The sequence below is a fragment of the Dendrobates tinctorius genome, unplaced genomic scaffold, assembly GCF_039654945.1.
Source record: "Dendrobates tinctorius isolate UK_male_01 unplaced genomic scaffold, ASM3965494v1 ptg000073l, whole genome shotgun sequence".
Classification (NCBI taxonomy): domain Eukaryota; kingdom Metazoa; phylum Chordata; class Amphibia; order Anura; family Dendrobatidae; genus Dendrobates; species Dendrobates tinctorius.
In genome coordinates, this window is record NW_027361741.1 from 25912685 (window position 1) to 25938357 (window position 25673).

At 40.0% G+C, this 25673-nt stretch overlaps 1 protein-coding gene across 2 annotated transcripts in view; it reads right to left on the bottom strand.

Annotated features, from left to right (window-relative positions):
• Window positions 1-12101: 12101 nt before the first annotated feature.
• Window positions 12102-25673, bottom strand: part of MN1 (MN1 proto-oncogene, transcriptional regulator) — a 66566-nt gene continuing 52994 nt past the window's right edge. Inside the window, exon 2 of one of the 2 annotated variants that reach the window (XM_073582689.1) lies at window positions 12102-21171. In XM_073582689.1, the coding sequence (XP_073438790.1) occupies window positions 20987-21171 (185 nt within the window). In that variant the 3' untranslated portion in view covers window positions 12102-20986. The remainder of the gene's footprint in view (window positions 21172-25673) is intronic. The other variant, XR_012233611.1, reaches the window with a different exon arrangement.

The following is a 25673-nucleotide window of genomic DNA, read 5'->3' on the forward strand; positions in this document are numbered from 1 at the left end:
CGGCCACAAAATCAGACCCTAAGGGGCCCCACCCACAAAATCGGACCCTGAGGGGCCCCTACCACAAAATCGGACCCTGAGGGGCACACCCACAAAATCAGATCCCGAGGGGCCCCGGCCACAAAATCGGACCCTGAGGGGCCCTGGCCACAAAATCGCACCCTGAGGGGCCCCGGCCACAAAATCGGACCCTGAGGGGCCCCACCCACAAAATCGGACCCTGAGTGGCCGAACCACAAAATCGGACCCTCAGGGGCCCCACCCACAAAATCGGACCCTGTGGGGCCCCACCCACAAAATCAGACCCTGAGGGGCCACTCCCACAAAATCAGACCCTGACGGGCCACACCCACAAAATTGGACCCTGAGGGATCCTGGCCACCAATTCAAGCCCTGAGGAGCCCAGGCCACTGAATCAGATCCCGAGGGGCCCCACCCACCAAATCAGACCCTGAGGCCAAAGTGGCCCCTGAGAGGCACCCACACTTAAAAGGGATCCTGAGTTAAAAGTCTTGCAGGGGCAGCAGGCAAGTCTCTCTTAAAGGGGCAGCCCGGGCACCATTTCAAAGCACTATCTGTACTTCCTTCAGAAAATACACATCTAGTTAATTTTGCTGTTTTCAAACAGAGCATAAGACTATTCTATACTCATGTTTATGTTGTTTCAGGCAAAGTTTATTGCAGTTTCCTTATCATCAGAGACAAGATGACATTAACAGGTAACACCACTATACCCAGCTGATAACACAGGGTTTTACATTTTTAAAAGCTTTTTCCTAATTATTTTTTATGTTACCTCTTTCAACCTGTAATGCAATTATCACTCATACGATACCATATTGCAGGACATAGTGAAAATCTGGGTCTCCCATTAAGCTCAACCTATGACTGAGCTTCAGAGGAGGACCAAGGTGACAGCAACAGTGGTCTTAAACAAAGCCTTAGCTGTCATAGTAACACAACAGTCCCCCGCATTCACACCATGTGTGGCCGATGGGAGCCAGTGCACATGGATACAAGGAAGTGTTCCATGTAAATGACGCTGCCAGAGATTGAGATGCATTTAGATGGTTAAAAGCCTTGGTTGGAACTTGGTGTCAATCGCTGCTGTTAGAGACAGATGCCAGCTACATAACTTAGCCGGTATCTGTCACATATGGAGGGAGCTTAGCTCCCAAGCCTCCTCCACACCTTTACATGAATATAATGTCCTTTTGAGGGAAGGTGTTAGGAAAAAATAGGATCAAGAATACAAAAATAATTTTATTATCTGTGAGTTAAGTAACTTCCAGCAGCTTATTCTCCTATCCTTATTGAAAAAAAAAACATGTACAATGTCATCTGATTGAGCATTGAAAGGGTTGCCCGAGACATTAACAATGATGGCCTATCCCACACCGATCAGCTGTTCCCTGTGTCATCCGGAGCTGATCAGTTACAGAGCTGCACAGCTCCATCAACGAAATAGTGACCACGGCCAAGTACTACATATCCACCTCATATTTGTTTGAACAGAGGGGATGAGGTGCAGTACTCAGCTGTGGCTGTGCAGTTACATAACTGAGCAATTCCAGGTACAGCTCATTGGCATGGGTTTCGGATGTCGCACCCCCAACTATCAGACATTGTTAAGCCTCGAAAAACCACTTTAAGCCAACAACTGTTGAACATGAATGGCCAACTGTACTTTATCTTATTTGATGATATACAGTTGTGCTCAAAAGTTTTCATACCCCGGCAGAATTTTTTCTTTCTTTGCCTTTTTTTCAGAGAATATGAATGATAACACCAAAACTTTTTCTACACTCATGGTTAGTGGTTAGGTGAAGCCATTTATTGTCAAACTACTGTGCTTTCTCTTTTTAAATCATAATGACAACCCAAAACATCCAAAGTTCACATACCCCATTTTTTAATACCATGTATTGCCCCCTCTAACATCAATGACAGCTTGAAGTCTTTTGTGGTAGTTGTGGATGAGGTTCTTTATTTTCTCAGATGGTAAAGCTGCCCACTCTTCTTGGCACTAAGCCTCCTGTTCCTGTAAATTCCTGGGCTGTCTAGCATGAACTGCACGTTTGAGATCTCCCCAGAGTGACTCAATGATATTGAGGTCAGGAGACTAAGATGGCTACTCCAGAACCTTCACTTTGTTCTGCTGTAGCCAATGACAGGTTGACTTGGCCTTGTGTTTTGGATCGTTGTCATGTTGGAACAGCCAAGTACGTCCCATACGCAGTTTCCAGGCTGATGATTGAAAATTAGCCTCCAGTATTTGCTAATAACATGCTGCATTCATCTTTCCTTCAACTTAGACCAAGTTTCCTGTGCCTCTGTAGCTCACACATCTACAAAACATCAGAGATCCACCTATGTGCTTTACAGTAAGAATGGTGTACCTTTCATCATAGGCCTTGTTGACCTCTCTCCAAATGTAACGTTTATGGTTGTGGCCAAAAAGTTCAATTTTGGTTTCATCACTCCAAATTACTTTGTTCCAGAAGTTTTGAGGCTTGTCTCTGTTCTGTTTTCCATATTGTGAAATACTGGCTTTCTTCTGGCGACTCGACCATGCAGCCCATTTTTCTTCATGTGCCCCCTTATTGTGCATCCTGACACAGCCACACCGCTAGTTTTCAGAGAGTCCAGTATTTCAGCTGATGTTACTTGTGGGTTTTTCTTTGCATCCCAAACAATTTTCCTGGCAGTTGTGGACATTTTTGTTGGTCTACCTGACTGTGATTTTGTATTTACAAAGCCCATGATTTTCCAATAGTTAATCACAGTTTGAACGCTGCTGACTGGCATTATCAATTCCTTGCATATGTTTTTGTATCCCTTTCCTGTTTTATACAGTTCAACTACCTTTTCCCGTAGATCTCCTGACAATCCTTTTGCTTTCCCCATGACTCACAATCCAGAAACTTCAGTGGCTGTATGAAAGATGCAAGAGTCTGTCTGAATCCCAGAAACTCACTTAGCTTTAATGCACTCACTGATTACAAGCAAACAGGTCACAGGTGAGGATGTTACCTTTAGTAGCCATTCAAACCCATTTGTGTCAACTTCTGTGCATGTCATCAGGCCAAAATCACCAGGGTATGTGAACTTTTGATCAGGGTCATTTGGATGTTTTGGGTTGTCATTATTATTTAAAACGAGAAACACAGTAGTTTGACACTAAATGGCTTCACCCAACCACTAACCATGAGTGAAGAAAAAGGTTTGGTGTTATCATTCATATTCTCTGAAAAAAGGCCAAGAAAGCAAAAATTCTGCCGGGTATGTAAATTTTGAGCACAACTGTAATGCTAAAATACAACAATACACAATGTTGCATATTACAATTTAGAAACTGAATCATTTGCACTCATTTTGCATAATAGAAGAGAATATGACTAGTGTTTTTTAGGTGGGCAAAATAATAACAGAAATGTGAGGTTTCAAAAAGAATGTTCTTTAAATCTTCCCATGTTCAATCAATGAAATTGTGGGGGATTTTCTGATCTTTGCTCTCCAGAAGGTGGGAATTTTTTTCTGCTCTGTATAAAATACAATCCCCCTTCTCTCCTCTCTCTCGCTTTATAAATCTGGAATGTTTCCAGACCAGGCTTTGAGTTTGTGAAGAAGAAAAAAAAAAACTTTACTGTGTAAATTTGCTCTTTGTGTTGAGAAACCTTTGTTTAAACATCATTGTATGTTCCCTGTGAAAGGAAAAAGGGGGGAGGGAGGAGACATAGAAGGAATTTGAAAAGCCTTGACCTCGGATGAATAAAATCAACCACATTAACACATTCTTCAATAAATTCATGATTTCAGATAAGGTGGAAGACCATGGGGTTGGGCTTTTCATTAACCCCCTGCTGGCTAACCCAAACATATTGGAGTGTTTAGTTATTTTATGAGGATAAGCAGAGGCCTTCCCACATGGAAAACAGACTTTCACAAAGAGAAAGGAGACGAGGCTGAAAATGAAATTCCCGTTATATTTTTAACCAGATTTTTTTTTTCTTTAAAACAGATATTGCTTTGACATTTTCAACAGTCTCAAACTACATAAAGATAATAGCTTTTTCTGCAGAGATCAGAATATTTTCCATGCTATTTCCATTTATATCTCGTTGCCCCATGCCTCTGCTACATTGCAGCAAGATGTAGATGAATGAAGTCACAAATAGAAAAATACTGCGACTGCCACAAGCAAGTCGCATAGCATCCAACTGGACCTTGCTGGGCATTGTTGCTGTACCCTTGGGATCACAATGTGACCCCATTCTCCTGCAATATGCTGTGATGTAGAGCCATTTTTGGCAAAGCAACTTCTGTCCACACCAAAAATGCTGTATAGTCCTTGCCTTGCATGCACATTTCCACACACCATAGATGATTCAATACAACCATCATAAGGCCGGGATCACACTCCCCTTTGTGATGTGAGAAACTCGCACAAGTCTCTTGCATCAACACCCGGCGCTGCCGCCGGCACCCAGGAACAGAGCTGCGGCTGCATGTATTTCTATGCAGCCGCAGCTCCGGTCCTGAGTGCCAGCGGCAACGTCGGGTGTTAATGCGAGAGACTCATGCGAGTTTCTCGCATCACACACAGTAGTGTGATCCCGCCTAAGTGTTTAATCGGTGATGGGGAAAAAAATCACTGGGGTGAAACCTAAATAGTGAGGTCACACAATTTTGAGACAAAGTAGGCAGAGTTTTGCCCATGCTTGTCAACCACATTTTCTAATCTAAAGGTTGGAAGCAATTAACAATGTAGTAACATGCACATTATGATATTTTTCATGATTTTTTGCATTAATGGCCCATCTTTACGATCAATGCAGAAATGGTGGGCTCCACTCCCTGTCCCCATCCCTACCTGTAACATTCACCACTCACCTGAATAAAGGTTCCACTGTCCTTTATTATCAGTCTATAATAGTGTGCCAATGCAATGTATTGCGGCCCAGTTCCATTCACCGCTGTGACTTCACTTATTGATCACACATTGATTTCCTAGCATACGGAGAAACCATTAATAAGGAATCCTGAAAACACCTTTAAAAATTGTTTTTATTTCTGATTGTTGAATTATCAACCATTTCAATATGTACGGTCAAAGATTCATTTTTCTAAAGAATTCACTTAGTTTGCAACCAGGGCCAATACCCCCCCCCAGCAATTTAAAAATGATTATAGAAATTAATATCAATCCAATTTTGTTTGCAGAATAGAAATATTCTAATGAAATTGTTATTGTCCATCGTTTATATATTGATCCATATGTTAATTAATGAGAATGTGGATGTGCCTTAACTTTGTGTCTATAATTAGAGTAATTAGTTGAATGTGAGTTTGCAGCTCCTTTACTACCATCCATTAGCAAGTGAATAATACCTCTAGGTGATGGAAATGCAGTTTTGATGGTATTGTGCTATGCTAATTTTCTAATGTAATTAGCATACATTTACTAATGAAACTTTCAGGTGATAAGAGGAGAAAGCACAAAATGTCCTCATTGTGTGTGTATCTGTGTGTGTGTGCGCGTGTGTTTGTAACGTGTGTTGAGAATTTATTGTTCTACAGCCAAAGTGGTTTAGAGACCAAAACAGTTGAACATAACTAATTTGGTTGGTGCTGAAAAGGAATATGTTGCTTAACCCCTTACAGACTTTGGACGTACTCAGTACATCTTGGTTGGCTGACACTTACCGTCCTTAGACGTCCAGGCAATTTTGCTGTGTGCGCGATCGCCGCCAGGTCTCAGCTGATTCTGACAACTAAAATCCGGCACTCAGTGCAGGAGCAGTGCCCGCACGGCTTCCAGTACCTTAACCCCCTAAATACTGTGATCGCTGGCGATTGCCACATTTAGCAGGTGTGCAGAGGGAGGGAGCCAATTTTGTACTCCGATCGTTGCTCCCGAGACGTCATCGCGGTGGACCGGTCATTGCAATGAGGACCTAATGTCGTCATGATGGCATCCGGGTCACCAGGCTATGGCAAGCCCATCAGCCCATGCACACAGCACGGTCTCAGGGGCTTGTGTCAGTGCAGCATTGACAGTTAAAATCCATTGCAATGGTCATGCATCGCAGTTGAAAAGAATGAAAATAATTTGACAAAATATTTAAAAAAATCTTAAAATACAAATAAAATATATATATATATATATATTGTACTGATAAAAAAAAATATATTCAAAAAGAAACAAAGAAATATGAATGTTTGGTATAGCCGAGTCCATGACGACCCACCCTATAAAACTGTAACACTAGTTAACTCCTTCAGTGGACACCATTGGCAAAAAATGGGGGGGGTGAAACCATGCTTTCTCATCATATCACCGAACAAACAGTGGAATAAAACACGATCAAAAAAAATAATGTAAATACAAATGGTATTTCAGAAAATGTCATCTTGACCTTCAAAAAACAAGCCGCCAAACAGCTCCCTCAGTGGAAAAATAAAAAAACTTAAAGCTCTCAGAACACAGCGATGCAAAAATAATTGTTTTTTTATATAAAATAGTTTTAGGCTGTGTACCCACGATGCGATTTTTAAGCGTTTTTGCCGCGATTTTCAGCGCGAAAACGTTTAAAAATAGTGTACAGAACGCCCCCATGTATTCCTATGGCATTCCGCACATGCTGTGCTAATGCTCTGCTTTTTTCTGCGGCGGAATCGCATTGCGGAAAAAATCGCAGCATGATCATTCTTTTGTGCGGAATAGCAAAGAATTGCCGCGATTCCGCACCCATAGGAATGCATGAGAATCGCTTACTTCCCGCATGTGGCTATGCCCACCATGCGGGAAGTTAAGCGTCTCATGTGCGGTTGGTACCCACGGTGTGGAGGAGAGGAGACTGTCCTCCAGGCCCTGGGTACCATACCCCTGTAAAAAAAAGAATAAAAAATAAAAAATCGGGGTATATTTACCTTCTGATGTCCCGCGCTGCATTCCAGGGCCACAGCGTTCCCAGTAATGCCTTGCGGCAAGGTCCTGTGATGACGTGGTCTCGCGAGATCGCTATAGTAACGCGAGACCAACGTCATCACAGGTCTTGCAAGGCATTACTGGGAACGCTGTGGCCCGGGATGGCAGCACGGGACGTCGGAAGGTAAATATACCCCGATTTCTTATTTTTTTATCATTTTTAACATTTTATCTTTTACTATTGATGCCGCATAGGCAGCCTCAATAGTAAAAAGCTGCTCACACTTGTCAAACACTATGTTTGACGAGTGTGACCAACCTGTCAATCACTTTCCAAGCGATGCTTCAAGTCGCTTGGAAAGTGCTTGAGAAAATCGCGGCAAAATCGCGAACATAATCGCGGTAAAATCTCGGTGAAATCGCGCGAAAAAAACACGCGATTTCTGGGAAGGAGTCCGGTTTTCACTGTGCGTTTTAAAACGCTACGTGGGCACATAGCCTGACTGTGTAAAAGTGCCAAAATATAAAAAAAACCTATAAATATAGTATCGCTGTAATCGTACTGACCCAAAGTATAAAGCTGCCTTATCCATTTTACTGCACACCGGCCGGAATTTTAAAAAAAACAAAACAATTCCTGAATTGCTGGTTTTTGTTCATTCTGGCTTCCAAAAATCAGAGTAGAAAATAATCAAAAAATGTTATGTGACCGAAAACGGTACCAATAAAAATGTCAAGTTGTCCAGCAAAAAATATGCCCGCACATGGACTCTGTCGGACGAAATATTGAAAAATTATAGCTCTCAAAATATGGCGATGCAAAAACTAATTTTTGCAATAAAAATCATCTTTTAGTGTGTGACAGCAGCCAAACAGAAAAAAAAACTATATAAATTTGGTAACGCTGTAATCGCAACCGATCTGAAGAATAAGGTCATCTACTCACTTATAACGCACGAGTAACGGCGTAAAAAATAAATAAAACGTGTGATCCCTAACATTATGTAAAATGTTCCCAATAAAACCTTCAACTCAATCCACAAAAATAGCAAGTCCCCACTCAGATCTGTCATGTTAATGGAATATAGGGGGCTTCCACACTACTGATAGCACAAAGACTCTGGAAAAAGCAAAATGGCTCCTCGCAGCCCAAAAGAAATCCAGCAAATTCTCCCAGATCCAAATGCTCACATTCCTTCTGAGCCCCATAGTGAGTCTACACCATATTTAGCATCCACATGTTTGGCATTTCTGTAGCAATAACAGCCCACCTAATAATCTCCAGGAGCATGGGCACTACAAAGGCACTTTGCAATTTACTTAGTAAAATCTAATGCTGTTTGCTTCTGGAAAACACCCATGAAAACAAAATTGTCACTACACTTGTAAATAAATTCCCAAAAGGTTATAATTTTCCAAAATGGGGTCACATGAGGATTCTGCTGTTCTAGCGTCTAAAGTACATTTTGCGACAAAAAGTTGTGTTCATTTTTAACTTCCACATTCCAAAAATTCCTGTGACGCTCCAGAAGGGTTAATAAATTTCTTGAATCTGGTTTTGAGCACCTTGAGGGGTGCATTTTTTAGAATGGTGACACTTTTGGGTATTTTCTGTCATATTGACCCCTCAAAATCACTTCAAATGTGATGTGGTCCATAAAAAATGGTTTTGCAAATTTTGTTGGAAAAATAAGCACTGTTCAACTTTTAACTCTTATAACTTAAGGCCCCGTCTCACTAAGCGATCTCGGTAGCGAGATCGCTGCTGAGTCACAACTTTTGTGACACAACAGCGATCTCACCAGCGAGATCGCTGTGTGTGACAGCGATCAGCGAGCGGCCCCCCTGCCGGTATCGCTGATCGCTGGAAGAAACCTCTGGACATTTCTTTGGTCGCTGGTCTCCCGCTGGCCAGCACGCATCGCTGCGTGTGACAGACGGGAGACCAGCGATCAGGTGTAAAAAATAATAAAAAAAATAAAAAATATAGTTATTCTCACCTTCCGACGTCCTGTTCAGCCATCCTGCCTCTCTCCACGCTCCGGTCCCAGTGATCCTTTGTACGAATGACAGCGAGACTTTGTTATCCCTCGAGACCGTGACATCTCGTGGTCACTCGTGCAAAGGATCACTGGGACCGGAGCGTGGAGAGAGGCAGGATGGCTGAACGGGACGTCGGAAGGTGAGAATAACTATATTTTTTATTTTGATTCTATTTTTTACAGTGATGGCAAGCGATGCCGGGCGCTCGGCATCGCTGTGCTGATCGCTGGTGAAGCTGTCTGTGTGACAGCTCACCAACGATCACATAGCGACTTACTAGCGATCCTGACACCTTGATATCGGTGTCGGGATCGCTGGTAAGTCGCTTAGTGTGACGGGGCCTTTACTAACAAAAAATTGCATTTCAAAAATTGTCGACACAAGTGAAATGTTATTTATTAACCATTTTGTGTAATATATCGCTCTGATTTAAGGGCATAAAATTAAAAGTTTAAAAATTGCAACATTTTCTAAATTTTAGCCAAATTTCATTTTTTTTCCTCAAATAAACGCAAGTCGGATTGAATAAAGTTTACCACTATCGCAAAGTACAATATTTCGAGAAACAAATGTTTTAGAAACGGTGGAATCCGTTGAAGTGTTCCAGAGTTCTCATTTACATGGAAAAGTATGATTCCAAAAACTAGTGATAAACTGTATCATAACAATAATCACATGGTGTTATTTTATAGTAAAAGTGCCTATGCACATTAGGCAAACTTTAACCAAGACCATTGATTTTGTAGAGACCAACCAACCATCTGATGGGTAAAACGGTGTCCCACAGCAAATATCAGGGGAGGAAGAGCCACACATGTTGAATTTTAACATTCAAAATGCCTTGTTCTCACACAAGATAAGCAAGGTTTTAATGATGGTTATCAACTTCTAGAATTTTTTTTGGATTTTTTAATGCAGCCAGAAAATAATAGACGTTTCGGCCTCACTGGCCTTCATCAGTAACACTTTAAATGTGCCTGGTCATGCACTAGGCGCTTGGCATGGAGCCTGAATCAAATAGTACCTGGGTGGGTGGCGATGCCATGCAGACATCAGCGACCCAGAATCCACTGTTGGTCATCTGTCTTTATTATTCATGTATGGTGTGGGGCCCTACTTGAGCACCTTCTGAAGTTGTGCATACGCTGTTTTTCCTTTAATGATGGTTATCGTCTTTTTTTCTGTTCATACATATCCACACTCAGACTACCGCAGCTGGCACGAGTATGATGTTGGGGATGAGACAGTTTATGGATGAACAAGGACCCAGATGATAACTCTCTATAGTGTATGGGCGCCTTAAAATATAGTTCAAAAGACAAACAGAACATTCACCTTTTTCCTGAGATATGTGCTATTTGCCCCCAACTTGTGTGGCCCCAATCCAGAAACTCAATCGAGCTTTTTAGCAAGAAAATATATGTCATTGGTAAGTATATTTTCAATTGTTCATTCTGGTTAAGAGTAAGTAGACTTGTTTTTATAATAGCTGTAATTTTATTCTATTGGGGACTATAGGCTGTTGAAAATGTGATTACAGAATGAGAGTCACTTTTTTGGAATCATTTTTGGTATTACTAAGTAGTTTTTTCAGGTCTATGCTGGAAAATGCCTTAGAAAGACTGAATGCCACTCAGGAGGACAGACCATGAAAAAGACGTGGGTCAAAACATGTAGGTCCTGACATTAGTATTTAACCTGCACACTGCCTGTTTATCCAGAGCTTCCTTTTAAATGGCTTAATGAATGCTGACTTTATATTGATGACTACAAGAATTCATATCACTGGATCATTTTCCCTTCCTACCTGCCTCCATCACAGCTGCTCTGTCTTGATCCATGCGTGGCTTTGGAAGCTTCCTATGCCCAAAAGGTGAGCGGACTACCACATATATTTTCCTTTGTAATGGAGGAGCATAAAAGAAAAATTTTAAAAAAAGTTCCAGAATCTGTGGAAAAGCATTACTTGTAGTGAAAGGTCCTCCTTCATGGCAAGAATAGATCAGAGTGCAGTACTACTTTTGCTGACAACAAAATGACAAGAAAAATCTGTAAAAACCCTACATGCATACTAAACTATTGTTGGGCAAATATCGACAGGTTCAGATGACAGTCTAATGTGTAAGGGGGGTTTCGGACAGATGATTGTCAGGAGAGTTGAAGGGAATCTGTCACTCCTTTTTTTGAATATGAGCTGCCGGCACCGACATCAGGGGCTTATCTACAGCATTCTGTAATGCTGTAGATAAGCCCCCGATGTAACCTGAAAGATAAGAAAAAAGAGTTAGATTATACTCACCGGGGGCGGTCTCGTCCGATGGGTGTCGCAGTCTGGTCCGGCGCTTCCCATCTTCTGGCAATGACGTCATCCTCTTCTTTCCTTCTTGTCGTGGCTCCTTCGCAGGCGCACTGCTCTGCCCTGTTGAGGACAGAGCAGAGTCTTGCAGTGCGCAGGCGCCGGGAGAGGTCCAGCACCTGCACACTACAGTATTCTGCTCTTCCCTCAACAGGGCAGAGCAGTGCGCCTGCGCCAGAGCCACAACAGGAAGGAAAGAAGAGGATGGCATCGTATGAAGATGGGAGGTGCCAGACTGGACCGTGACACACATCGGACCGGACCGCTCCCCGGTGAGTATAATCTAACTCTTTTTTCTTATCTTTCAGGTTACATCAGGGGCTTATCTACAGCATTATAGAATGCTGTAGATAAGCCCCTGATGTCGGTGCCGGCAGCTCATATTCGAAAAAAGGGGTGACAGATTCCATTTAAGGTCCTGGCAAGTCTACTTTTGATCCTTTAGATCTCCTTTTGATCTCACTTAGAAAAGCCACGACAAGAGATGACTAGCAGTGGCTCTCAGTGGCAAAGTGAGTGCTCCTGTGTATAGGAAATACGGCCAAGACAGCAACTAGCCAAGTGATCAGCCAAACCACTGTGTGGCTGACAGCCATCTAAGGTGACTGTGTAAGTCACTGGTCACCTTTGGCATCTATCCCATGCATGATATATCTTGACACACATGTAGAAAAAATTTTATATTACATTTTATATTAAATTTTATATTTATTTTTATCTTTAATTGATATAAAATGATATATTACGTTTTTAATATTACACAAACACAGATTTCACCATTAACATCATATTTATTGTTATTTAATTTGTTGGTAAAACATATACAGGTATATACAATATGCATGAATACAGAAGACTGCACTTTACAGATTTTTTTTTTATTTTAAAAAGAGAAAAATAACACTCGGTTTTATGAGCTAGTGTCACAGTCTTCCAAACAAGCATTTAAAAATGAATTTAACAATAGCCAAAAAAAGATTACAGATTGCTTAACACACAGCAGAGTAACATTTTCATATTTTACATGTGCAATAACATTTTAAGAAGAGTTTGCTATGCAGTACTGATTACCAGTGTTTTCCCCAAACTCCAGAAAGCAAATGTTATGAAACATGAATTGCTCTCACATATATTTTAAAGCTGTACTGTTTGTGAGAAGGAATACTTCACAGCCTCCACTGTCTCATGAAATGAGGGATTTATAACCAAAAAAAACTAAAAATAAAAAAAAAACAACATTCTCGGCAAAATGTTACGATCTGGACATTTATCTGAATTTATCGTTAAATTGGTTTGTTATTAAAATTCAATTTTCACTTACAGAATACAAATAGAAATGTCAGCTACAGCAGTGAAAAAAAGTCGTATGTTAAGAAATTACCAGATGAACCTCTCAGAAGAAAACATGTTTTATATACTCTGCAAATAAACATAAAAGAGAATTCTATTGCCCGGTGTAAATGTGGCAAGTCATCAATGACCAAAGTGTTATACGTCTCTATGTGAAAAGTATTAAGAATTTTTTTTTTTTTTTATAAAATCCATTGTCAAACAGTACTATAACTAAAATATAAATGGCAGCAAATAGACCGTTAAAAGCAACAATATTTGGGTCCAAGCTGATTGTAAAAAATCAAACGTATTACCTATCTAGTAGAGTTGAGAGGATCAATTTTAAGCATGATACACAGATGATGTCGCGCCAGCCCAGCTAACTAAAAGACTTGCTGGGGTCCTACAAAGTAAAAAAATTGCAAGTCTCTTGTCCTGCAATCAAAGACTACTGACCTGGCCATCAGACTGTGGTGCCACAAATCGGTCCACTCAGCTCTAATACTTTGATTGAATTCTGTTTACCCTTAGAACATATGGAAAAAAACCTCTGATAACTGACTTATATCAAAATTTTCGATATCCTGGTGGTCTTATTATGCGGCATGTCCTGGGAAAAAAATTGATAACTTTGCACTTCAAAACATGCACTCCTTCACCTTTAGTATTTCAATTTAGTATTGACAATTCTTCACAATGATTAAAATATCTAAAATCTAGTTTTGGACATAAAAATCTATAATGTGTGAAAAGAAGAGACTCAATAAGAATGCCCACAAGGAAAAATAGTCAAAACATTATATTTCAAGTACGGTAGTTTAGACAAACTCATGCTGGGTTTACATCTCCTGCCATGGCTTTTAAACATCAATCGATCAGCTACTTAGAAGATAGCCAGTAGTTGTTTAATGGCGTGTCTAAACCGGACAGCCACAATTCTATGTGCACAGAACGATCTTTCAAATGATCTTTCTGTGCGCCTAGATAATCACGTTATTATGATTAATTTTTAAGCCGGCATTTTGTTTGTTCCTTGGGTAATTGCAGGTCCGTTTAGGCAGCCTGATAGTCGAGCATATGCGTTCATAGAAATGCTCATTCCCCAATAAGCAGCTCTCTTAAAATTAGCATTATTCTAATTGGACTGATTGGTTGCTACGGGAAAGACCACTTTTCTTTAAAAAAAAAAAAAAAAAAGCTGGGGAGAGAAGATGGCACAAAATAGGGTATTATCCACATAAATTAGGGTTATAGGTGTTAGATTGCGCTAATTAGACTTCTTTTCTGTTAAAACGTTGCCTAGAAGACTCTTATCCAAAAAATGTTTAGTGGAAATCCTCTGCTGAATGACTGAAGAGACATCAGTACATATGTGGTTTAATACATTGTGGCTTTATTCTACACATTTCGAAGTTACAAGAACTTCTTCAGGAAAAGAAGGATCACATGTGGTCAGCAGCGCAGAGGATTTCCACTAAACATTTTTTCTGGATAAGAGAATTTTCAAGAAAGCTTTAAAGTGAAAAAAGTTCAATCAGGCACTTAATGGCCCCTCTGCAACATAAGGCTGCATAGCCCTATGTTGCAGAGGGGCCATTAAGTGCCGGTACTGTACAACGCACCTAAATCTGCTGTGGACCCTGATCCGCAGCAGAATCCGCACCGTGTGCACATGGTGCGGATTCTGCTGCGGATCAGGCTCCGCGGGTCCGCAGCAGATTTAGGTGCGTTGTACAGTACCATTGTTTTCAATGGTAAACTGGAAAACGCTGTGCACATGCTGCAGATTTTCCCGCGGGTTCAAATCCGCAGCATGTCAATTCTTTGTGCGGATTCCGCTGCGGTCTCACACCTTCTCCATTGTAGAGGTGTGAAACCGCAGGGCTAATCCGCAGGTAAACCGCAGGTCTTTTGACCTGAGAATTTACCTGCAGATTTTTCCAAATCCGCGCGGAAAAATCCGCAGGACCAAAATCTACGTGTGCACATAGCCTTAGTCGCCAGTAGTATAAATTGCATTTGGGATCCAATAACAAATTTTGCTTTGGGCGCAAGTGGCTTCCAATTATCTATCTGGGGACAATCAAGTGAAATACAATTAAATTGGTTACAACATCAATCAATGGGAAACTGTTTATTAGAAGAATAAAAAAATGTATTTTATGATGCATAATATAAAAGAAGTTATTTATCTTCACTAATGCTATAATCTCATTGTCTATGTTACAATAATACTAGCTCTTAACTAGCAATCGTGCAGGTCGATTTTTAGAGCCCAGTGCTGTGGTCACGTCAGTAATTTCTGGTCGCCGGATGGGAGCCAGGAGAACCACCTCTTACCCAACAGCATCTTTGGCTCATCTTTAAATCAGATGACCTGCCATGATATCAATGTTGTGGCATGACACACATGACGATGTACCAAGCCAGCTATTCAAAGAAGAGTCACCGATGCTGTTAATTGGAAGACAGCCCTCAAGGCTCCCGTTTAACTGCCACAGATTAGTGATGTGACCACTGAACTGGGTTTCGTGAATTGATTCTCAGAACAAAATCTGATTTTAGCCTTCTATTAGAGTTGTCCCTACTATTGGCTTTTAAATGTATACTAAGAACTTACAGCTCTTTACAAAACTAGCACAAAAAGAGGTTATATCTTATTCTACAACATGGAGCTTTGCACATAGTCTCAAGATGTTAACATTTTGCTTAGACATTTAAAGAAGAAAAGCCACTGCAAATGAAAATTAGCCCAAAAAATATCCAAGCTTCGACTTGCAGTTGAACATACCATTTAATCCATATATTACTGCGACCATGTGTGTAAACGTTGGCAGAATGATATTTTTAATATTAAGGGGACATAAGGTTTAGCTGTCAGGTAGACTGCAGTTCTTAAAGCGTTCAAGGATCTTGATTATTGATCTATCCTAACGATTGCCGTAAGTTGTATTTGTGGTGGTCTTACCCCAATGATCCCAGGCCAATCAGCAGTGATCAGGGCAAAGCAGTAGTAATGGGTAACTATACCCATGAGCTGCTGTGGGGCATGGCACTTCATTCTGATGACTGGTAGAGAGGTCCTAGGAGGATTAAACAATATTTATCCAAACAATGATGTCCTATCCTAAGGAATTCTTGCCGATTAAGGCTATGTTAACATGCAGCGTTTTTTTAATGCAAATTAAAAGCTGCTTTTTACAGTAGCAGCAAGAGGCTTCAGAAATCAAGTTTTTTTTTTATCCTGGCAGAATTTGAGAACTACAGCATTTTTTAAATCTGCAGCATGACAATTCTTTCAACATTTTTCCTGCGTTTTTCACCCTTACAAAGCAATGAGAAAGTGACAAATGCTGCAAAAACAGTTTTTGCAGTGTTTTTTGGTGAATTAGTCTTTGTTAAAGATGAACTCTAGACAAAGCACAAATACACACCTAAAAAACACTAGAAAAAAATGTAAAACTGGAGTTTTAAATGTAGTATTTTTACTGCCAAGAGAGTAAATTTTGGTTGCAGAAATAAATGCAGTAAAAACTCTGCTTATGAACATAGCCTAGATTGTGTAAAATCATTTTGTGCCGTTATCCGATAGTTACTTCAATATTAGAGTATGCAGTTATAGATTGCTAATATTCTGGAAATTAAAATTCTCTACATGGCTAATAGCTAAGTGTCTACAAAAACTCAAGAAATGAATACACCTTTTATTAATGTGAACAGAACTGCAGTATATATCATATTTTTGATAGACCAGAGATTTTTACTTTAGTTTTCTGCGACGGTCGTTTATAGAAAAAAATACACTTTGTATAGAAATAGAACATGATGACATGTTAAGCGTTGAGTTTTTTTCTTTTGGTTTTCTTAGCATTTTTACAGCAAGGTTTTCCAAGTATATAACACAGTTATAGGCATTTACATCCATTTTACAAGACACATAGGCTGTGTAGAAAAAGAAACAGCAGACTTACAAAAGTTTTGCAGTTTAGATTTGATGGGTTCAGTTGCGGAGACTAAAGTTCTAAAGAAACTAAAAATCATGTGGTCTACCGTATCCTGCTAGTGCATTGGTAATCTGGCCTGGTGTTAGCAAGGCTGTTCCTTTTTCTGTGATGTTTTTTGAGTTTACGTCCTTCTGTGAGCGGTTTTTGAGGCACCCAAACACAAGTGCAAAGTCAGGGGAACATGACAATTCTGATGGGACTGTATATCTATCTTACATATATGGAAGGGCCTCCCCAGTCTGAATTTCAGCATGTCCAATTCTTTGCTCTAAGGGCCCCGTCAAACATAGCGACTCACCAGCGATCCCGACAATGATATCACCTTGTCAGGATCGCTGGTGAGTCGCTATGTGATCGCTGGTGAGCTGTCAAACAGACAGCTTCACCAGCGATCAGGACCAACAACACGAGGGTAACAAGCGACGCACGTCGCTTAGTTACCCGCAGTGTATCTTAGTTACCAGCGTGCTGATGCAGGGAGCTGGTAACCAAGGTACACATCGGGTTTCTAAGGGGCGCGCAGCACTTAGAAACCCGATGTGTACTGTACCTTGGTTACCAGCTCCCTGCATCAGCGCACTGGTAACTAAGGTACACATCGGGTTTCTAGGCGCAGCGCGCCCCCTTAGAAACCCGATGTGTACCTTAGTTACCAGCTCCTGCTCGCTGGTCTCCCGCCTGTCACACGCAGCGATGCGTGCTGACCAGTGACCCCAAAAATGTCCAGACATTTCAACAGTGATCAGCGATACCCAGCAGGGGGGCCAGTCGCTGATAGCTGTCACACACAGCGATCTCGCTGGTGAGATCGCCGTTTCATCACAAAACTAGTGACTCAGCAGCGATCGCTGTGTGTGACGGGGGCTTAACAGGAAATAATTCAACACCAAAGACCTCTGGAAACGACCTACTAAGCTCATGATTCATGCTTGATAAATGTGTGTGTGTGGGGGGGGTGGAGAGTGGAGGTGGGAGGAAAGGATAGGCGAGGAGGGAGAAGGGTTTGGAGAACCGGCTGTTGGCCAAATAAGAGTTCAGCCAAAAACTAATGAAGCTATATGGTTATTTTGAAAATGTTTTCTTTGTTGACAAGGACTGGTTTTAATGTCATTATATATATATAAAACTATCTCAGACAAGTTGGGTCACTCACGTTATTATATGCTTTGCTTATATAGCACTATCATATTCCGCAGCTCTTTACGTACATTATCATGATAGGTAGAGAAAATAATCACTCAGTTGTCAATGCTCTTAATTGTATTCACCTATTGATTCATCATTGCATAGCAAATCCACTTTAATAAACAGAATATTCTGCATTATTTGTCTAGGGCTCCATGGTACCTTCTAGCCAGAGAAAACTCAGAGGTTACCGCAACTGTCTTGAGATTTCAGTATATACTGACAGACATTAATTCATAGGGACCATCCACAAACAATTGAAAATTTAAAAAAAAAAAAAAAAAACTAAGTGAAACCTTATCCTTACTGCATATATCATATAGAATGCAGTAAAAAAAAAAAAAAAAAAAAAAAAAAAAATCGCTGATACAGATAAAAAAAGCCCAAATACATTTGAATGCTACTAGATTTTTACTGTTTGCTTTGATCCTAATAATGAAATATGGCCGTGTAATTAGAAGTTGTTCGACATGAATATTCCATTACTATTATATATTGCTGTTATCTGCTGCTAAAAATGTGTTAAGCTACATTACAGTTTTCTGAACTATTTAGACATTACTAATCCAGATCAGACAAGAAATATGCACACAGCTCTAACAGTCAGTCAATTAGTAAATCAGTTATGTTAACCAGTCGCCACTTTGGGTGGCACTCAAGTAGGTGCTCAGTGGTAAGATAAGTATTCCAAATGTAGAAATAGGAAAACATGGCATATGATAAGGATGAGAGGATTCATTAGTATATCAGCACAAGATGTGTGATTCCACACGTCAATCAAGCCAACATTTAAGTCCTCCTTGACCTTTTTCTCAGCCTTAAAATAAAGTCACCTGATACCAGCTTAAAAAAGCACCCCCTATCAAAGATTTAATCCTCTTAATATATTGTAATCATCATATTATATTGCACTGTGTACTTCCAATTGCTCATTTTATCTTTCTACCCAGTTAATTCTTCTCTTTTTCAGGTCTAGTACATCCCATGATTAAAAAAAAGACTAGCTGAATCCTCCTAAGCTCTATGTAGAAACAGGAAGTCTCCTTTCGAATCATCGCCCTCTTCAAATTCTGACCCAGCTGCAACGCACCTCAACCTTGACCAATGATTTTGCAGTAATGTAGAATTGAAGTTATAATGATGACTTATGGGAACAGAAACTTCCTGTTTCCAGATTAGAAGGATCTAGCTAGTCTGTTTTAAATCATGTGATGTACTAGATTTAAGGGAGAAGAGAAGAATTAACTGGGTAGAAAGGAAAATGAGCAATTGTAAGTTCATAGTGCTACACGATAACTGTTCTATATTAAGACGTTAATTATTTTGATGGAAGTGCTTCTTTAATGAACACAGAGTATCAAGAAACTTGTGGTGATGTCCTGATAAATGAGCTCATCATGATCACATGACCTGAAGTGCCATGGTTTCCCATGTTCAGGAATGTTATCAACAGCCATATGTAGTAGCATGTAACACATGACATAGTTGCTTTCTATAGTCACACAGTCTAACCAGCCTGTCAAGTGTTTTCTATAGGTTATTTTGCAATAGAGTTCTGTTTGGAGAAGAAAAGCCTTCACAACGGTGGACACAACTGTTTAGTTTCCTTCTTCAGTTTTATTTCTTTACGTCTAAATTTCCAAAGAAAGCCCCATCTGAACACAATTGCCGCTGAATACCGTATTTTTAACTTCAGGTAATTCATGACTTCACGAGTTGGCCAATGCAACATCCTCTGGATCCCAAAATGTTTCTTCAGAGACTTTGGGTACAGAATATTTTGAGAAAGGTTTTGTCCACCAAATTAAAGCAAAGGCACCTTCGAAGTCTTCGGCCACACTTTCAATGTTTTAACAAATCCTCAATTTATTACCAATGTTCTAGCAAAGATCCAAGAAAACGTATGTATTGTCAACCTTCCAAACAAATTACTTCTGCTAATGCAGCAACGACCATGGCATCTGAAGACCACGCTGCATTTATGTGGAAGAACTCAATAGAAATACCAGATGAAATAAGATTATACAGTTCATTTTTATTAAAGTTATTCTGTTGGCATTAATTAAGATTCAGCAAATAACAAGTTGTATAGAAATTAATGAGTCTTGCTGAACATGGGAAGATCACAAAACCCTAATAAGTAACCATGAGATGTAGCCTGCAGTAATCTAGGACATTTCTAGAAGTGAAACACTGTACAGTTCTGCACAATAATATGGAACATGTGTAAATGATATTAATGTGAATATTGATAGCAGACATCAAGGAGTGTTAGTGCAATAACACAACTTCATGGATTGATAAATTCCGTCTTACATATCATCTAAGAAGTACCTTCAAATGTAGACAACCTGACCAGTCAGGAGCCAGAGACTGAAAATCCACTAACATGCCAATGGGAACAAATAAAAAATATTATATGTGTACTTTTGTTAAGTTGGATTTTTAAGCATGGGATATGGGAATTCTTCCATTTTACCTCTGCGCATAAAATATCTCCTATGTCATTTATTTTGCAACAAAGCACCCAAAAATATAAGCTGACATATAACCTCATGTGCAAAATAGCTGTGAGCATCCATTTAGAACTTGAATGAGAGTCCCGGAGGAGAAAATAATAAATAAATAAAAAAAAAAAAAAGGCTGCGTAACATTTTCTTTGCGGTTAATAAAGGGATCACAAAATAATAAAGAAGGTCCCTACGATATTATTTCTTTTCCCATGGATCGGCTGGGGTCTATTATGATACAAAAGATTAATAGAAATGTCAACTTTTTTCTTACAAAAGAAAATAATATTTTTATGTAGCACTAAAAAAAAGAAAATCAAAAGTAAATACATATATAATTCTGGACATACAAAAGCCCTTCTCTAGCCCAGATAAACCATACATCAGGTTTACAGAGAAACAGGGAAAGAACGTAAATAAAAGTAAGAAAAATGAGTGAAGAGTGCTGGATGAAGAATTAACACTGGTATCATACTGTGGCAAAAAAGATCCAAAAATATTTCAGACTAACCCTTGCAAGTCCAAAAGCCACTAAGCAGGTACCAATCTAAAAAAAAAATTAGTCCACCTATCATTAGCGGCTTCTTAGGAAAGTTAAAAAAAAATCTGGGTTTCTTTTCATTTTTCAAGTTAGGGCAGCAACAAAAGTCCCAAATCTGTTGGAGATATCAGAATGAAGGGATCTCCACGTAGGAACAGGAGTCCTACCCTTTGACTCCCCAATATCATCTGTGCAGTGGACTGAGAGGCACTGCAAATGGCTTCCATTCTGTGCCGCTGCTGAGGTCTTGTTCTGAGGAAGATCATGGGCTGGAAGGAAAACAAATAGATGTTAGTTATAAATGTTGAGAAATATCTTCAATGTTGCAAGATATGATGAAAACAAAAAGTACAATATTCTCAACTTAGTATTTACTACAAATAAAACAATGCTGGGTACACAGGGTTTTTTAACATGCTAACTAGTGATGAGCGAGCGTGCTCGGATAAAGCGTTATCAGGGCATGCTCGAGCTCTAACCGAGTGTCTGCAGCGTGCTTGAAAAATAAGTCTGAGTCCCTGCGGATGCATGTCTCGCGGCTGTTTGACAGCAGCAACACAAGCAGGGATTGCCTGTTTGTTAGGCAATCTTTGGTTGTGTTGCGGCTGTCGAACAGCTGCGAGACATGCAGGTGCGGGGACTTGAACATATTATTTGAGCGTGCTGAAGTTTCTCGGTTAGCACCCGAGCATGCTCCGATAAAGCCTTATCTGTGCACATTTGCTCAATGCTAACCAAACACAACTTGATGAATTGACCATGACATTGGGCAAATTATCCCTCTTATGTGCAAATATTTTAAAAAATTAGCAACAAATCCTAGCACAGTTTTTTAATTTTTTCTCTAGCACAGTTTTTGGGGATCAGATATTCTAAATGCTGCCAAATTTTGATGACATTCACATATTTTAATTGTCAAGAAGTAGAGCAGTCAATAAAAGGAGTGTACCACATTAGGCTTCCTCCCTTGCAAATAAACAACCATACCTGAAAACTGTTTTAGGCCAGGTTCACATAGCGTTGACGGAATGCATTAACGCTACTCACATAACACGATCGCTGCAGCCCGCGTATGAGTGTCCGTCACAGAATGATGGCACATCGCTAGCACATGCCGATTTATGGCATGCGCTAGCGATGCGCTCCTAATGGGAGTGAAAGGCAGCATTAACGGATTGCGTTACATCGCGTTATGCCGCGGTGTAACGCAATCCGTTAAATGGAATAACTTAAAGGGGTTGTCCGGGATTTTCACATAATCTCAGTACATATCTGGGCTGCAGAATTATGACAATAAGTAATTTACCTTCTGTCACTAGTTTGCACGGTTTTCTAGATATTCTGAACAGAACGTCCAACGGGGGGGGGGTGTTATGGCATTGAAATGAGAACTAGTCGTAACCTCCTACTCTACTCCAAACATGCCCTCTATAGCAACAACCCCACCCTCCATAGCTACAGGCCCTCCCCGTCCACATGAAGAAGCCCCCATCACACAGTAACAAATCCTCCCCCTCTAGCAGCCTCAGTGCAGAGAGCAGAGAGCTGCTCCTCCCCCAGACACACGCTGAACAGTGATCTATGCAAAGTGAAACTAGTGAGGAGGGAAAACCGTCCTGTATTCTGGGCCACTCCATGATTACAATACATAACTCATTATCAGTAATTCCTTCCCTCACTGTCCCAGGCTGCTGGCAGCAGTGAGAACAGACTGTGTGATGGCCAGTGATGGGGTCTGCAGCTTCTAATCTGCACAGGGGATGGCAGTCACTGATGTAATCTGTTGTGTGACAAAGCCTCTGCTGTGTGAATGAGACAGCTCTGTGTCACTGATGTCTTCACACAGCAGCAGATTTGGTGCAGTGTATGTGTGAGCACTGTGTCTCTAATGATACATACTGATGGGAGCAGCCTGTCCCAAAATACAGGACGATTTTCCCTCCTCACTAGTTTAACTTTCTATAGATCACTGTTCAGTGTGTGTCTGGGGGAGGAGAAGATCTCTGCAGTGAGGCTGCTGGAGGGGGAGGATTTGTTACTGTGTGATGAGGGCTTCTTCATGTGGATGGGGAGGGCCTGTAGCTATGGAGGGTGGGGTTGCTGCTATAGAGGGCATGTTTGGAGTAGAGTAGGAGGTTACGACTAGTTCTCATTTCAATGCCATAACACCCCCCCTTGGACATTCTGTTCAGAATATCTAGAAACCGTGCAAACTAGTGACAGAAAGTAAATTACTTATTGTCATAATTCTGAAGTCCAGATATGTACTGAGATTATGTGAAAAGCCCGGACAACCCCTTTAAAGCAGTGTGACCCCAGCCTTATATAAATGTTGCTTAAAACCCAATGAAAAGAAGGATAAGCAGGGTGCATTCACAGAAAACCAGGACATGTACTTTAACACTAACAAGTATACAAGTGGCTAAAAGTGTACACACTAAGTTTATACCTTAGGCATGCATTAACTCTTTAGAAACATTTTCCTTACATAGGAATCAGTGTGTTATCATTTTAGTTTCAAGCTCTTTAATACCAACCATCAAGAACAGTTTATATTGTCATTAAACACAAGCTTCCAACAAAAATGTGAAAATGCTAAAACAAACTTTTACTAGTTAGTTAATTCATTTAAAAAGGATCTGTCCTTTCTTCTGATATATCTGTTTAAGTAAATACATGTATTAGTTGTAAATTAATTCTTGAGCATCTCTTGTGATAACTCTGCAGTATGTTGCTGCTCAGGGGTGTGTCCATATTTCCATCGTCCAATCAGTGCTGACAGTATCAGATTGCAGTAGTAATGTTAATACCCAGCTGTCAATTTATTACAAAATCCGAAATGGGAATAGCAAAAGAATAGCAAAACACATACAATATATAACAGAAAACATGCAAAAGCTTTATTTCTTGGGCAATACCACCATCTACTAAAATAGACATGTCAGGAGTGTCAACTGATTCTTTTTCCATAGAGATCATTTACTGCAATGCCAAGTGTCTCATGAAATACTAATCCAGTTCACGTAGTTAAAATGGTTCCCTAGCTTTTATATTAACATTTTCTTTACTAGACGCGTTCAAACGTTGTAACCATTTTGTCTCCATGCTGGTTTACATTTATCTACAGATGTGCACCCGGCACATCATACATAACACTATTCAAAGCATCCAAATAGCATTCTGCATTAAGCCCATACACAATCACGCTGCATGCATACAACCATGGTCTTTGCAATGTATCACTCACATCATTCCTTGTGCCCAGTGGGGCTCATAATCTAATCCCCTTATCTCATATTAACTATGGCTAATTTCATAGGAAGCCAATTAACAATTTAGTATGTGATTCCTAATCCTGATCAGACTTCATTATACACTGAAATAATAAGTATTAATTGTTATAATAGTAACACAATATAATCAGGAGTTTGCAGTTCCAGACCATGCCTTGCCTAAGACGAAGGCAACAGAACATTGTGCCATTTATCCAAAATCCATTTACACGGGCAACAAGTTTCTAAAATGAGGAGGTCGGGAGTTAAGGTTCATAGAGGTCAAAGGTAGAGACCAACAGGGCACCCTACAGCGAAGTCTAGGGCATTTGTAAGGTTTATGGTTGCCATAAATGTCCTTCTATGATGGGGCTCTAATTGTTATCTCTGATGTCTTGTCCACTTTCACTAGGCTGTAAAATACAAGGAAGCTACATAATTACAACTTAGCCTTTTAATATCGCTCCGCGTTTGCAGCCGACACCAGAGTAAATTAAGCACGATATTTCCGCAGAATTCTTTTAACGGCATGAACATTAAGGTGACATTTTATCGCCATGCTGAAAATAAAGGTATAAGCCCGTGCAAGAGTAAAGAACACATAAAAGATATTACGGTGTCATTTTGTCACATTATATCACGAATGCTGAATATATTTGGCTAACAAACCTAAAAAAAATACTGACAAATCTGAAATATAGACTTTGCTTCTATCCATCCACAGAGTTAACCGAGGCTGTTTTTACAAATAACGCAACTAATCTGAGATACTACCGCGGCACGCGGAGCTATTAAACAGTTAATATATATGTAGGTTTAAAACATTTGTTATCTCAGAGGCAGCAGTGATAAATTCATTTTACGGCATCTTTTAAATATGCATGGCATGTAATGTAGCATGGAACTGCAAAGGGGAAGGGAAGCCGAAGATAACAGCTTTACAGTGAGAGATAGCATAAGTACTTCTGCTTTTCTGCTCCAGTGAACTCCGTGAAATAAGGATTCCAGAAAAACCTTGGGATGTGGACTTCAGTCATATTTTGTTTAACAAGATGAACTTATATGATTATGGTGCCACGTAAAAATAGAGAGGCCATGAGAAAAAAAAAAATAGTCTCTCTAACATGATGAGAATAAAAAAAAATGCAAAACTGGATGATAATAAAGTACCGTAATCAGGTTACAGCATAAATAGAAGGGTCAATGAATTGCCATTTTACAAGTCTAAGAATTGCCGCCCGTCTAGAGTTTTCTATCTATGGCACAAACTCACCCTAAATAATTGTTGGTGATTGATCAGAGCATTAATGGAAATCACAGATGAAGGTTTTGTTTGCTTCCAACTACTGTATACGAAGAGCAAGCGCAGCTATAAAATATTAAGACAACGTACGGATAAGGAGCCGCCGCCTAAAATGTATACCAGCCTATTATTCCGAATGGTTAATGGGAGAAGAACATCAGCGTAAAATAAAAGTTTTAATCTCTTCACTTTGGGA